The sequence below is a fragment of the Diplotaxodon limnothrissa genome, linkage group LG8 (assembly GCF_057381915.1).
Source record: "Diplotaxodon limnothrissa isolate DT_005_m linkage group LG8, D_limnothrissa_male_GT1.1, whole genome shotgun sequence".
NCBI classification, from domain to species: Eukaryota; Metazoa; Chordata; class Actinopteri; order Cichliformes; family Cichlidae; genus Diplotaxodon; species Diplotaxodon limnothrissa.
Window position 1 is genome coordinate 31,617,730 of NC_140603.1, and position 15,000 is coordinate 31,632,729.

Below are 15,000 nucleotides of genomic sequence, written 5' to 3' on the forward strand. Positions count from 1 at the left end.
ATGTGTGTGTGCTGAGTGCTCCCAGCGTCTCACACACACACACACAAAAGGAAACACTTGACACACAATACAGAGGGGCTGTAACACACACACTCGCTGCAGCGCTGAGCCTCGGAAAACTGCAGAAAGAGGACGAAACGAGGTAACATATCTGAGTTTATCTGAAAAGATTAAATTCACATATTCTAACTAATCTGAGTGAAATCCAATGATTTCACTCAGATTAATAAATAAAATAAAACAGACAAGCAATGTTACATTTTTCATTCAAAGAAAATCTAAAAAGCTAATTTTAATTTTGGCACAAACAAAAAACAAAGATGAGGCTTCAGTCTGGATTCATCTGTTTGAGCTGAAAGACTTTTTTAATCCTACATTTAAATGATTTTTCTGAGAAAATCAAAAAACATTAAGCTGATAAAGTGTTGATAAACCTGATCACTGAGAGGTGAGACCTTTGTCACGGCTTCAGACGCTCCAATAATGAAGTCAAACATGGGGAATAAGCGATCGCATTCATCAGCGCGAGCACGCCAGGATCGGTCGCCTGCGGTTGATGAATGGACTCGGACCCTAACCGAGTTTGTCTTCATGTAGATCAGATCATAAAAGCACATTTAAATAAAAGCTCACAGTGGAAACAGGAGTGCGTCTCTGCTGACCTCTGCTCCCACATTTACAGCCTCGCTTTAAATCAACTCTTTTCCCTCTTCAGCGTCGGCCCGCTCTTTATTCTCCAGCTTAAAGAAAAGAGAAACTCGATGTTTATTTCATTTAAAGGATCATTTTCTGTCTCTAATGTAATTACAATACACGAGCTCCTAAATTACTGAACGTCCATATTAACAGTTCGTCCGCAGGATGATGAAGAAGCAAAAATTAAATTAAAAACAAAGTTATTTTTAATCAAAAACTAAAAACCATCAGCTGATGTGGACGTGAAGCAGCGGGGTGTTTACGTCCATCCCCCTTTGTTTCTCGTCACCCTGCGAGCGGGTCGGGGATGTGGCCCCCCCACCCCCACCCCACCCAGCCAGCCCGTACTCGGCAGCTCATTTGTTCATTGTTCACTTTGTTAAATTTGAACCTGCAGGCTGATCAATTATTATTAAATATAATTATTTATTCTCGCCGATCGTTTATTGGTCGATCAGTTGCTGAAATTTTTATTTACGTTTACAATTTTCGTCACTCACATTCATCCTGGAGAAAGATCACCTCCTCTCCTCTTCCCTTTCTGCTCCTCTTCATCATATTTTCACTTTGAATTTCCTGGAAATAATTTCATTCTCCTCCTTGTGTTTTTCCTCTTCTTCTTCGTTTGTGCAGATGGGTTTTGTCTCCTCCTCCTCCTCTTCTCTTTTCCTTCCTCTGCTTGTCGGTCCACCCCTCGGAGCCTCGGAGGCCTTCGCCCCTGAAGACTGGAGTGCCTGTGAAAAACCTGCCTCGCTTCTTGTCTGACAGTCAGATCCTCTCAGAGGAAGTTTCTGACCAAGGTGATGAAAATCAGCCGAGAGACAAAAGCGAAGGAAGCATCAGACAACTGAAGATTGTTCTCAGTGAACCACAGGACGCAGGAACGCACCGTGACGGCTGATTGGACATTTACTGATGGAGATGATCGATTGAGATGATTAGGATTCAGAGATAATTGGATTTCTGAAGCAGTCGCCTCTGAGACGGGAAAAACAAGCCCAAACCTATTTGTGTCCAGGTCACAGCGCTCTCTGGCGATTGAGCGCGAGACTATTTAAGCTCAGGGGTTTTAACACCTGTGCCGGCTTCACGTTACCCCGGTTTCAGCGAGCGAACACCTCCGGTACCGCCGGCGCTTAGATTGGTCCCTCTGAGCAAGCAGGAAGTGGTCACAAACTTGAGTCACAGGAGACACTTGCTGTGTTAGAAACATGAGGATGGGACCTGGTCCTGAAGCGGAACCAGAACTAGACCCTGGTGACTGCTGCTCAGGTTCTGGATCAGGGTCAGGAATAGTTCCACCTTGACCTCCTGGACGAGAGTCTGAACTCGGTCGGGTCTTTCAGCCTCCGTCTGGCCTGAGCTGCTACCACAGAGACCATCAGGGACCCGCTGACCTGGCTCAGGGTCTGATAACAGACCCAGGACCACAAGGACTGGATCTCTGAGCGGATTTTCACCACAGCCACACGAAGTGATGGGATGAACAGGAACCAGTTCAGACTGAGAGAGAGAGCGAGCGAGAGCATGGGGCGATCAAGACCTCTCTCTCTGGCTCTGGTTGGTTGGCACCTCCTCCCCCTCCTCCCCCTCCTCCCTCTCTTCATCTTGCTCTTGCACACCCGCGCACACACATCGTCTCTCACCTCTCCTGTCCTTATAAGGCCAGGCCCCACCCCCGCCGTGATGTCGTCAGCAGCAAGGAGGAAGACCCGTGGGGTTTTTGGGTTTTGCCGTCCAGTCCTGTGGGGCCGCAGGGCTGAGAGTTTCTCCTCCGCTCCTCACCCCTCCATCCCAGCCCACCTCCTCTCTCCTCCTCTCTTTGGGGAAAAGAAAAAAGACACTTTGCTTGATTCGCCGTCCGGACCCGGCTGTTCTCCCCCTCGTTTTCTCGTCCTCTGAGGATTTTATTTCTCTTTTCCCGTTTCCTCCTCCGGCCTTTTTTTCTGTCACTGATGATCAAGAATAAAAAAAAAAAACCTTCTTAAAAACTTAAAAAAATTTCTGCCCTGAAAAGTTGAATTAAATCTGCAAATCAGACGAAAAGTTCAGCAGAATTTTAAACTCCTTGTTTTTCTTCGTCCTCGCCGCCTCGTTTTAGACCTCGACGTGCGGGTGAAGAAAATGTCGCCCGTCCAGAAGCCTCGCTCCGTCCTGTAGATCACATTTTTTCTGCTGGACTTTTTCTGCTTCTTCTTCTTCTTGTTTTTGCGGCTGAGCTGCAGCAGCGACGCTCGCAGCATCCGGGCCCCTGAGATGTTTGGGATCCAGGACAACCTGCCCCGCGGGGCCACGGCCAACATGAAGGAGGAGCCGCTGGCCGTTCGCTCCTGGATGCACTCGGCCGGTGTGGTGGACGCCAACACGGCTGCTCAGAGGTAAACTGCCCGCCACCCCGCAGGGACTCCGGGAGCTGTAGTCCCAACGGACCCACAGCAGTTTTATTTCACTCGAAAGAAAAATAATTTGCAGCTCAAAGAAAAGATTTTAATTTTAAATCTTCAGCAGAAAAAACACTAATTATTATTTTGCTGGAGGGGAAAAAATAGATTATTTAGATGTTTCTGAAGGTCAGACAGATTGAAAATAAGATTTTAAAATGTTTCTGAAGTTTAGGAAAATTCCTGCAGCTCACAGACAAACAGGGAGAATGTTTTTGTAAATGTGAGTTATTTAAAGTGAATAAAAACAGCGAGGAAACACTTATCAAAAATCATCCAAATAATTCTATTTGATCTTTAAATTTTCAGAGTTTGACTCAAAGACTTCTCCTTGTGTTTGTTTCCCAAAGTGAAACGTTTGTCTGAGCCGAGGAGCAGCTCGTTTTATTTTTCCTCAGACTGACTTCGTGTTTCTCTGGATGGCGTCGAAGGTTTGGGGTTAAAGCGCTGCGTGTAATAAACGAGGCACGGGTCGGCAGCGGTCTGAGCTCGCCCTGCAGCTGAGCGTCACAGTTTATCATCGTTAGCAGCTTCAGCCGTCGGATCTGTTTCTGCATTAGAACGATGGAAAATACCACAAAGTTTTTTCAGGATGAGCCACAAAAATCATTTCACTCTGAGAAAATAAACATTAATGTTCAAAAATAGAACAAAAAGAATTAAATCCACCTGAACATCTGCAGGAAATTCATTTAAATAATTTTAAAAATGAAACAAAAACTATTAGAAATATTTTTAAATTCTCAGCACAAACTCTTTTCTCTTGTTAGATTTCCTGACACGATGATTTTAGTTCATGATGACATAAACTACAAATTCAAGTTTATTCTCATCAAAAACATTTCTAACATTTTGTGACCTTAAAGATTTCACATTAAAAGCACGACTTGTTTCTATGAAAGCATGTTTGTCTCTGCGCCGCCGTCCGGGTTTAACACTGGGAGATATTCCGATGATGTTCGCGGTCGAGGTCAAAGCTGCAGTTTGACTTCTTCGCATGAATATTAATAAATCGAGCATGTGATTCACAGTTTGTGTGAACCTGATTTTCTCTCTTTAACATGTTGAAGCTGCGTCCATGTGACCGTTTAAAGTTGTGCAGCATGTTTGGTGAATGATGAAGATTTTTATCCTCACGTTTATGAATAAATTGGATCGTGCAGGTTTTCCTGCAGCGAAATCCTCCGTTTAATTTTAACAGAAACGTTTCAGCTGATTTATTATGATTAAACTCATGAAATGTGAATTTTTCTTTTTTAGTGCAGAGCTTGTTTTTCCTCAGTCACCTTCTCGCCGTGAAACAAGGAAAAGCTTCTGGATATTTTCACCCGTGAGAAGCTTTTTAAAGTCGACTCAAACGTGTTTATTTAAATTAAACACAAATTTTACTACAGCTCTAATAACGCGCTGCTGTATTATTACTGCAGTATAATGTGTAATTGGTCAGACTGAAGTGTGTCTGTGCTGAGGCTGAGCGCGTGTTCATCGTCCAGACTTTGATACGGTGAATGTGTGATGTGTTTCTCGGCCTGACGACCGCGTGAAGCTGCGATTAATCACGTCCGACCTGCGTTTTTCTTCAGCGAGTCCTAATCTGAGCTCTGACCTTGTTCATCTTCAGGAAGTTTTCCTGGATTTAAAGCACTTTGTGCATTTTACTGTAATACGCTGTTTTTCAGCACATGAGCCAGACGTGAAATATTTTACTGTGACAGAGAAACGCTGAAGAAACTGTCATCCTGCTGAAATAACAGCGCAGGAAGCTCTGTGACGACTGCAACAATAAACCTGACCTCGTCCTCCTGCATCTTTTATATTTCTGTCCATCTCTTTGCTTTTCAGCGGGGTGGGGTTAGCTCGCGCTCACTTTGAGAAGCAGCCGCCGTCCAACCTGAGGAAGTCCAATTTCTTCCACTTCGTGCTGGCTCTGTACGACCGCCAGGGTCAGCCCGTCGAGATCGAACGCACCACCTACGTCGATTTTGTGGAAAAGGAGAAGGTGAGACTCAGAGGGATGCGGGGAGGAGCTGGGACATAAAACAAACACACCGCACAGTGTGCAAAGACAGAAATCAAAGACGCTCTCATTCTTATGACGGAGAACAGAGATGGAATCTGAACTTTAGAGACTCAGTCGCATCCCGACAGGAAGGAGACCCTCTGCCAGGCGCCGTAACGCTGCGACTGCCATTCAGGCTGAACTCAAGCACAGTGACACAGTAGTGCTGATTTTATCAGCGTCGCACACGTGGCTTTTATTTGAACCTCACTTCATATTTTTTACATTTAAATAAAAATGCAGATTTATCTGGACAGCTGAGACCGTCAGCTCCGCATCCCGAGCTCAGGCTTCGTTCATCAAACTGATACCGCAGCTCCAGCAGCGTAACATGTCCACAGCGGTATAATAGACAACAGCACCTGTGACAGGTGTGCTTGGCAGTAGTGTGCACAGTAAACACAATAAAATGCAGTTTGCGTCATTTTAATGCAGCAGTTTTTCCCTCTGACAGTCGCGTCTGTGCCGAAGGTTGATTCATGTTTATCAGCCCAACAGCTTCGGCTCAGTGCAGACAGACCAGTGTGAATGTGATTCACCAAGCAGGGAAAATGAAGCCCCAAACAGAGCTGAGAGGTGTGTTTAGTTTCACGGCCGATTTACAAAAGTTTGCATGTTTTCTAAACGCAGGAGCTGACGCTTCATTTCAGCATCAAGCAAACAACGTGTGGTTAGAATAATCAGTTTAAATATTCCCCTCTGATTATGCAGCAGGCTCAGCCACCTCACACGTGTGCGCTTGTGTAAAGGTTGAAATAGTTACACACCAGCGCGCTCTAATGCACTAAAACATGCAGAACTTCTGCTTGGTCACATCAGGTGGTGAAACCAAACGCACCCACGCCTCAGTTTGTTTCCTGACTTTGTTTCAGGAGCCGACGGGCGAGAAAACCAACAACGGGATCCACTACAAGCTGCAGCTGCTCTACAGTAACGGTGGGTGCGCTTGTTTTAATGAGCAGCACAGCCCCGTCTCTGCTCGCTCACGCTAACCCCGACTGTTGGTTTGTGTGCAGGGGTGAGGACGGAGCAGGACCTGTACGTCCGCCTCATCGACTCCATGACCAAACAGGTGAGATGACTGATCATCAGCATGTGCACCGAGAGGGGAAGGATCAATAACAGCAACGGCAGCGACGATTGTTTCGTCTGATCAATGAACCTCAAAAATCAGACGTTTCACAATAAGAGCGTCTTTTTCTTCCTGCTGCAGTCCGAGGTGTCGGACAGAGTTTCAGGCCGACTTCTTTCAGACAGACATCTCCTCCTCCTCCTCCTCTTTCTTTTCCCCCTCCTCCTCTTCCTCCTCCTCCTCCTCCTCCTCCTCCTCTTTCTTTTCCTCGTCCTCCTCGTCCTCGTCTCCATCCTCTTTCTTTTCCTCATCTTCCTCTTCCTACTCCTCCTCGTCCTCATTTCTTTCTATTCCTCGTCCTCGTCCTCCTCCTCCTCCTCTTTCTTTTCCCCCTCCTCCTCTTCCTCCTCCTCCTCCTCTTTCTTTTCCCCCTCCTCCTCTTCCTCCTCCTCCTCCTCGTCCTCTTCCTCGTCCTCCTCCTCCTCTTTCTCTTCCGCTTCCTCCTCCTCCTCTTCCTCTTCTGTCTCCTCCTCCTCGTCCTCTTTCTTTTCCTCGTCCTCCTCTTTCTCCTACTCCTCATCCTTGTCCTCCTCCTCCTCCTCTTCCGTCTCCTCCTCCTCGTCCTCGTCCTCCTCCTTCTCTTCCTCTTCCTCCTCCTCGTCCTCCTTCTCGTCCTCCTCTTCCTCCTCCTCCTCGTCCTCCTCCTCCTCTTCCTCGTCCTCCTCTTCCTCCTCCTCCTCCTCCTTCTAGTCCTCCTCCTTCTCTTCCTCGTCCTCCTCCTCCTCCTTCTCGTCCTCCTCCTCCTCCTCTTCCTCCTCCTCGTCCTCGTCCTCCTCCTCTTCGTCCTCCTCCTCCTCCTTCTCGTCCTCGTCCTCGGCCTCTTTCTTTTCCTCGTCCTCTCAGGCTCATCCTGACTGGTTGGAAAAGATGGACACTGTTACGTCCCCTGTCGGTTTCTGTGGTACCGTGTAAAGCCAGGCTCATAGCTGAGGCCAGACGGGGGGCCGTACTCCATCAGCACCGAGGATCGTTTGTGGTCTGTAGGAGGCGCTGATGGGCGTGGTCCCTGTGTGATAGAGAAGCGCTCCATCAGCAGCCGGGTCACTCAGTTTTGTCTCTAATGAAAAGCAGCAGCAGCGTTTGAACCCTACGACTCATTCAATTAGCGCGCTTTAACGAGCTCGCTGTCAGCCGGCGCTCGCCGTGACAGAGAGGCGTTTCATGCGTTTGGTTCCAGCTGTTTCATGTGAATATCTGCAGGCTGCAGCTGTAATGAAACATTCAGAGGATCAAATGTTTGTGTCCCGCTCACTCTCACTCAGGCTAATCGCTAATAATGAGCTCTAATTGAGACGAATGAAACCGGCTTTAATGGAGCTGTTTCTGCTGCAGGCCAGTGGGCGGGGCCATGATGAAGCGCAACAGGTGATCTTCACTTTACCTGTTTGTGTGTGTGCAGGCAATCATCTATGAAGGCCAGGACAAAAACCCCGAGATGTGCCGAGTTCTGCTGACGCACGAGATCATGTGCAGGTAAGGCCGCAAAACACCGACCAGATCTGAGTAGTTCTTCTTCTCTGCTTCAAATAAAAGTCTCGATGTTTGAGAGCAGTATCCTCACGTCCACGGTGACTCGTGCCCTGATGGAGCCTGTTCCCTGCATACAGAGTGGGCGTGTGCAGGTGTCTCACCTGAGCTGTCTGAAAGAAATACGAGGCTCTGCAGTGACTGACGGGTCTGCTTTCATTTTTGTCTCTCTGTGTGCGTGTCAGCCGCTGCTGCGATAAGAAGAGCTGTGGAAACAGGAACGAGACGCCGTCAGACCCCGTCATCATCGACAGGTAACAGATACGAAGCATCACGCACTCACATACACCTGTCAGACTGTTTGTGCGCTCGCAAACAAACATGCAGCAGATGCAACAAAGACAAACAGACACCGATGACACGCGGCGCATTCCTGTCAGCCTTGTCGCGTACGTTTAAAGGTTGTCTTCTGCCCGAGCGGCAGATTCTCGATCAGTCGCCAGAGAGCACCAGCCGAGTCACAGACACAGGAGGAGCTGCAGGTTGAGTAGCGCCCCCTGCGTGAAGGTTTTTAGCAGGATGTGATGAAAGACGTCAGCTGATCTGCTGCGTTCAGGTGACTCTGTTGATCCACCTGCTGGTTTCGTATCTGGATGAAGAGGCAGTTTGGTGCCACACACAGTGAGAAACAGCAGACTGGTTGGGTTTGTTTATTGGTCAGTTACCTTTGCCAGGCTCAGGTTAGCATACCTGTAGTGACATCACAGCAGCACAGTATGAATGAAGCTTGTTGTGTCACACAGTAAGGTTCATGCTGGCGTTCCTCAGGGTTTCGTCCAATCATGTTTCCATGTGGCAGATGGCCCCGCCCCTCCCTGAGCCTGGTTCTGCTGGAGGTTCCTTCTTGTTAAAAGGGAGTTTTTCCTTCCCACTGTCGCCAAAGTGCTTGCTCATTGTTGTTGGGGCTTTACCTTACAGTGTAAAGTGACTGTTGGTGCCACATCAATAAAAGTGAAGTGAGCTGTGACACGAACGTGCTGATTATGTGCGGTGGGAGCGTGATTCACGCTGAGTAGCTCTGTGAATTTAAGGGCTAATGAAAGGTGAACATTAAATGCAGCTCGGCTTTAAATCATTCAAACAGGATGACGTGTAGAGCTACTGGGCTGATGTGGTTGAGCCTGCGCCTCCTCTTCATCCTCCTCTCAGATTCCTCCCCCTCCCCTCCTTCCTGGCCTCCCATGAGGAATCATACGCTATGCTCTTCTCTTTTCACCTCCCCCTCCTCTTCCTCCTTCTCCTCAGCTCTTGTCCTCCTCCTGAGTATTAATCTCAATCCTCCCTCCCCCTCTCCCCTGTGGACGGAGGAGGGGGGAGTATGGATGGATGGAGGGATGGATGTGACTGCAGCAGCTCTTTGAAAAGAGAAGTGGAGATTTTTACAGCAGCTCTTTTTTCTCCCTCTGCCAGCTGAAATGCATGATGGGAAGGTCTCCTGTGTTTTTGGCGGCGTCCAGTGAACAGGAAACATGTCAGGGTCAGACTGCAGAGAGAGCACAAACACTGCGATTCGTTCGCTCTCACTTCAAGAAAACTAACACAACAGCATTTCATTTCTTCTCCTTCACTCCAGAACCCACCGCTGGTTTCTGTCAGCATGTCGACCTGAACTGAATTAAAAGCTGAACGCAGCTTTAAAGATAAGCGTTAATTTACAAGGCGCATAAACAGTGCACAAAAGTGCAAGAAAGGAGCATCAAAAATGAACTGTGAGGAGGCAGAAAAGAGAAATGCACCAAAAAACCGACAGGTGAACAGAGTGAGCGCAGGGTGGGCCGTCACAAAGGAAAGGAAGACAAAGACAGGAAGTAAAGCCAGCAGACACGCAGTCGAAAGATGCAGGATGCAGCCACGGGTTTAAAGTCTTTGAACACGCACAGATTTTTGGCTCATTAAAGGTTAGACAATGTACTTGAATAAATTAATCTCTTCCTTTCATTTCCAGCTTCCATTTTTAAGCAAACGTTTAAAATATATATAAAAAATATCTTAAATGTGGATCATACTGCTTTTAGTTTATTAGGACTCTGCATACAGGACAGAAGCTGGAAAACAACAATAATAACAATAAAACATATGCAGGAATTTTACAGCTGCTTCGTTTAACATGTTCTTTCCGCCAACTGTAACTCCTTCTTCACTCGTACGTGTGCGCACAGAAATGCTGTATAAAATAAAGATGATTTAAAACAACTATCCGGTTGTTAATTGATGACATGACGAATCCTACTTCCGGGCCTAAAGTAGTCTGCGTTTAATATGGCTTTTGTGTTGTTAACATGTTTTATGTTTTGTATTTTCTTCTATTTGATCTCAAAAAGCTCCTAAAACAGTCAGTTGACCTCCCTCGGCTTTTATTACCGCTAATCATTTAATTAAGCTCAGTTTTTAAAACCTTAGGATGTAACTACAGCCCAGCCCATGCAGCAGTATATGAATGACTAACCTCGTATTGTGGATGGATTATCTCAGTTGTTCTCCTGGCTGAAGTTTGGTCCTTTTACAGCATCCTGCCATGCGATTACATTTGTTCCTGACCACCGAGAACACTCACGTTAACTTTTATCGAGTGGAAAAAAAGTTAGCTTGTTTATATTATGCTAACATAGCTATGTCGCTAGCGGTCACGTAGCACATCATTATATACCAGCTAGCCAAACTTCAGTAAGCCTACAAACGTCACTGCTGTTTAGTTTTCTGTGTTCATTTATGTTGGAAGTGATAACAGAGCTGTACGTTTTAATTTGTTTCTAAAACCCCGCAGTCAGGACATGCTATATTGTATTTAGATAGAAGCTAGCGAGCTAACTCCCTGCTAACTTCTAACTCCGTTAAATGTCATAAATTCTGTTTTCATGGATGCCTGGATGTTAAACTCAATTGTTACACCTGGTAGAGCAGAACGCTGATCATTTTATTAAAGATGAAAGACTTTAGACAGTTTTTCAACTCTCAGTAATGCCATAGTGATCGTTTGATATATGGACCTGCAGCGGAGTTTAGATCCAGACACGGCTAGTGACGTCAGACTGAACAACCGGATAAAACAGAAAAACACTCTTCACTGTGACGTGTCAATAAATGAGAACTTGTTATTAAATGTGTCTCATTTTCAGTAAACGAGACAATGACGTGAGTCAGTTTTTTATTGCTGCCGGTGAACGCAGCCATCGGTGCAGGATACCTGTCAGTGTCACGTTTAGCCATTAGCTCTCAGAGGTGCGAACAGCGCAGCATCATCTGCAAACATGACGACTGTCTGACAGGATGCAGAGCTGCAGCTTCCTTCTGCTTTCTGCATGCAGCGATTCACATTTTTACTTCTGCGATCATCACTTAGTTTTGGACCTCTGAGTCAAGTCCAATAATCCAGACCTGGATGACGGAGAACCTGCACAGACATTTCCCCTCCCAGATGTTTTTGCTTCATCCTCTGAAGGCGTAGTTTCAGACCAGTGACCTGATTTCTGCCTACTGTTCCTCCGTCGAGCATCCTGTGGCGTTCCCGTCGGTAAACCATTACTCTGTGCAGGTTATTTCCCCTCACGGCCTCCAAAGGGGCCCAGCCCACAGGCTGAACCTCGTCTGGCTCTTTGTTCTGAGTGAAGAGCTTTGGAGGGTCATCGATGATGGGACGATCCCCCTCTGAGCGCTGACTGTGAGAACATTTTAATGCGATGATCTTCAGTCACGTTCACATCTTTAAAAAGCTCCCCGTCGATCTGTCTGCCTGTTTGTAGCTGCTGATGATGGTGGTGATGGAACTAGCTCTCATCTTTACACGCTCTCGCTCTGAATACCTGATGTGAGAAATTTTTTTGGGGGGTACAATCTCCTGTCTGTGAGGGTCTCTGGTGTCTGCAGCGTGGGATTATGGGAGGACGATGGGCTGTCAATCATTTAGCGGGCGTAGGTGTGATTTCCCTCTCATGCTGCAGGTTGGTTTTGGATGGAATCTCATTACTGGCCGTGTTTCAGGGTGACTGACAGCAGAATAATGTTTGGGCCCCCAGAGGGCTGCGGCCGGCTAAATGTTAAATGTATGAATGCATGGGAGTCAATGGAGAGATGAAGTGTAGCTGAATATTTTATTCTTCCTGGGAAACAGTCACGGAGTGGAGAGTGTGACCCTGAACACACCATCTGCTGCTGTTTCACTGCCGAACACGCCGTTCACAGAAAGCGCAAATATGGCTGACTGGCAGAGTCACCTGGGGGGAGGGGGGGGAGGGGGCAGGTAAATAAACAAAGACTAATTAACCAGGATTTGTATAAAAGTGTCAGACACACAGCAGTCACCTGCATGTGTTAGCTGTGCTCATACACAGGTTGATGGTAATACGGAAATAATCGTTCAGTTACCAACAACTCCGATTAGTTCATTTGAAAACATGCATGTCTTCTTCAAAAACAACAGATTGTGACAACGAAGTGTGTTTAAAGATCCAAACGCTCTGAAAGACGAGACGGGACAGTGAGCAGAGCTGAGGGGTCGAACTTAAAAAGTTAGTAAACTCTGAAGATGGACTCCTTCTCCTGGGCTGTGGTCTGCAGGTCAGGGCTTCTTAAAATGACTGTGAGCTGTTCCTGTGGGGTCTTTACCGTACAGCCTAAACCACCTTGAAGCTGCTGTTGTTGTGATTTGGTGCTGGATAAATACGTCTGTAACAGGAAGCGTGGCCCTTTCTCAATTCTCAAGTACGCGAGCACGGACTCGCGATTTGTACAATTGGAACGCCCGCGTACTTGATGATGTCACAGGTCTGGAGGTTTTACTGCCGTCCCCTCTTAATTTAACTGTGAGTAATATGTTATGAAGCTTTAATCACAGCCGAACCGGTTTACTCAGGAACAAATAAAACACTGAAATAAACCAAACATTAACATTTAGAAGCGATCTAAGTGACTTTTATATCATGTTTAACCTCAGTAGTGAAATCTCTATTAATAAAAATAGTGTACATGAATATCTTAATAAAAACAAGCAGGTGAGATGTTAGAACGCTTCTATTTTTATTGTAGTGGACACTCAATACAATAGACAGCTGCTGGGGTTTGTTTAACCTGAGCAGCGAAAAGACCGCGGGGGGTTGGAAACGATGTGCCGGGAGTCCGCTGTTCTCGCCGGCTCTAATAATCCTCGACCTCGCTGTCTGCTGTGGAGCCGGCGGGTCACAGACGTCTCCGAAAACGTCGGAGCGCGTTTGGAAATATGTGACATCTTGATAAACTGAGCAGATATTTGAAGTTCACACAGCTACATTCTCGCTTGAAAAGAACTTAAAAGTTTATTTTGTGACCCAGAAAGAGGAATATGTAAGTTTTAGCCCCGCTCGTCCGCCATTGCCGTGTTTGAGTTTTGGACGAAATGCATTCTGGGATATTTAGCTGTACCAAGTCCACACAAGTCACCACCGATGCATGCTCGATAAAACGGGCGGAGCGAGAACACATCCGGGACTTTTTCGCGTTCTCGGCTTGATGCGTACTTCGAATTGGAGCAGTACTTGGTCTCCGACTGATGACGTATCACGAGTACACGAGAACGCAAGTACGCATATTGAGACAGGCCCCGTGATTCAAACACAGAGGAAGGGGCGGAGCAAACAGAAAGCATGAGTCAAACACAGAGGAAGGGGCGGAGCAGTTTGTTGGATCAGACGAGCCACTCAGAGATGAAACTAATCATATGACTGATGATATAAACAAACACGTTTGTTATCCAACATACGAGCCTCGACTCACTCTCACTGTGTGTGTCTGTCGGTGTGTGTGCGCTGCCCCTGTCAGGAGTTAGAGGTGACGTATTGATCGTCTTGTTCATCATTAGACATCAGACGCTGTGATCGAGGAGACGCTCACTGACTTTACAACTAAATCTCTCCTCTCCCCTTTATCCTCACAAACTGCTCCTCCTCCTCTTCACCCCTTCGTCTCCTGCAGTACTTGGAGAGTCTTCCTCTCATCTTTGTCTTCATCGTTTCTCCTTTTCTGTCCTCCTTTGCTGTTACGAGGATACAGATTCAGGGGAGACAGATCTGCTCCCTCTAATTGCTTTTTAACAGGTGTATCCTCCTGCGTGTGTGTGAGTGTGTGAGTATTGATCATCAGTAAGTGTTGCCGGTAGAGACACGTCCCTATTGATTATCAATTAAAAAAACAGATGTGTGTGGTTTCATGGCTGCGCCTCACACACTCTGTTGGTATTTCAGGATTCAGCTTTACGTTGCATCAGACAGGCTAATTAGGTACAACGCTCTCTCTCTCTCACACACACACACACACACACACACACACACACACACACACACACACACACTCACACTCACACACACACACACACACACACAGTCAGAGGGACGTTTCTTTGCTTCATTTTGTGTTTTGCTGTTTGAGTTTTAAGTTTTAACGAGCCGTCTCTCACGGCGGCGAGGGTTTTACCTCCTCTGATGTCACTTCTGCCAGCTGCACACGGAGAGGAAGAATTGGGAATCTGCTGCTGCTGTTGTGGTTGCTGGTTGGTTTTGGTTGGAGGGTTAGGGGATGTTTCCACTGCGTCTTGTCACTTCTGGTCTCACAGGATTGATTTTTATTGACCTCGGTTTTCAATTTTCATTTTCCTATTTTGGAAACGTTTGGAGTGTTTGGTTCACTGTAAACACGTAAAACCATCATACGTACATTAACCTGCTAAGACCCGAACTCTTTCATGGCACGCAATTTTAATTTCTCTTTGCTATTTGGGCTGATTGGGACCTGATGAATGTAAAGACAAAGAATAACCAAATATTTTTTTACCTGATTTTTGTTTCTAAGAAAAATGAGAGCCACATATGAGGACATTCGTATACAATTTTGATAGAACAGTGGCAGCATAATGTCCTCGTAAGTGGACATCAGGCCCTTGTAGAGCAAAATTGAGTATTTTGGTCTAAATAACCCAAAATGTGATGTCCACATATGTGGACGCAGGTCCTGGAAGGTTAAATCTTAGAAATTCAACAAGTTGCTGCACAAATCTATTTTGTTATGGTCAGCTGATAAATCAAAACTTCCATCTTGAATCAGCTGATTTCCAGAACATTTTCTGTTCCAATTTGCATAAAAATACTTTTACAGATGTTTATTGAAAAACTGCCACCTTC

The 15,000-nt window shown here is 46.3% G+C and overlaps 1 protein-coding gene across 6 annotated transcripts in view; it reads left to right on the plus strand.

Annotated features, from left to right (window-relative positions):
• Positions 1-2,952: 2,952 nt before the first annotated feature.
• The window catches only part of ebf3a (EBF transcription factor 3a), a 60,598-nt gene continuing 48,550 nt past the window's right edge, over positions 2,953-15,000 (plus strand). For all 6 annotated transcript variants that reach the window (XM_085361696.1, XM_085361697.1, XM_085361693.1 and 3 more), the window contains exons 1-6: positions 2,953-3,074; positions 4,980-5,136; positions 6,069-6,132; positions 6,213-6,268; positions 7,728-7,801; positions 8,041-8,109. In XM_085361696.1, the coding sequence (XP_085217822.1) occupies positions 2,953-3,074; positions 4,980-5,136; positions 6,069-6,132; positions 6,213-6,268; positions 7,728-7,801; positions 8,041-8,109 (542 nt within the window). The remainder of the gene's footprint in view (positions 3,075-4,979; positions 5,137-6,068; positions 6,133-6,212; positions 6,269-7,727; positions 7,802-8,040; positions 8,110-15,000) is intronic.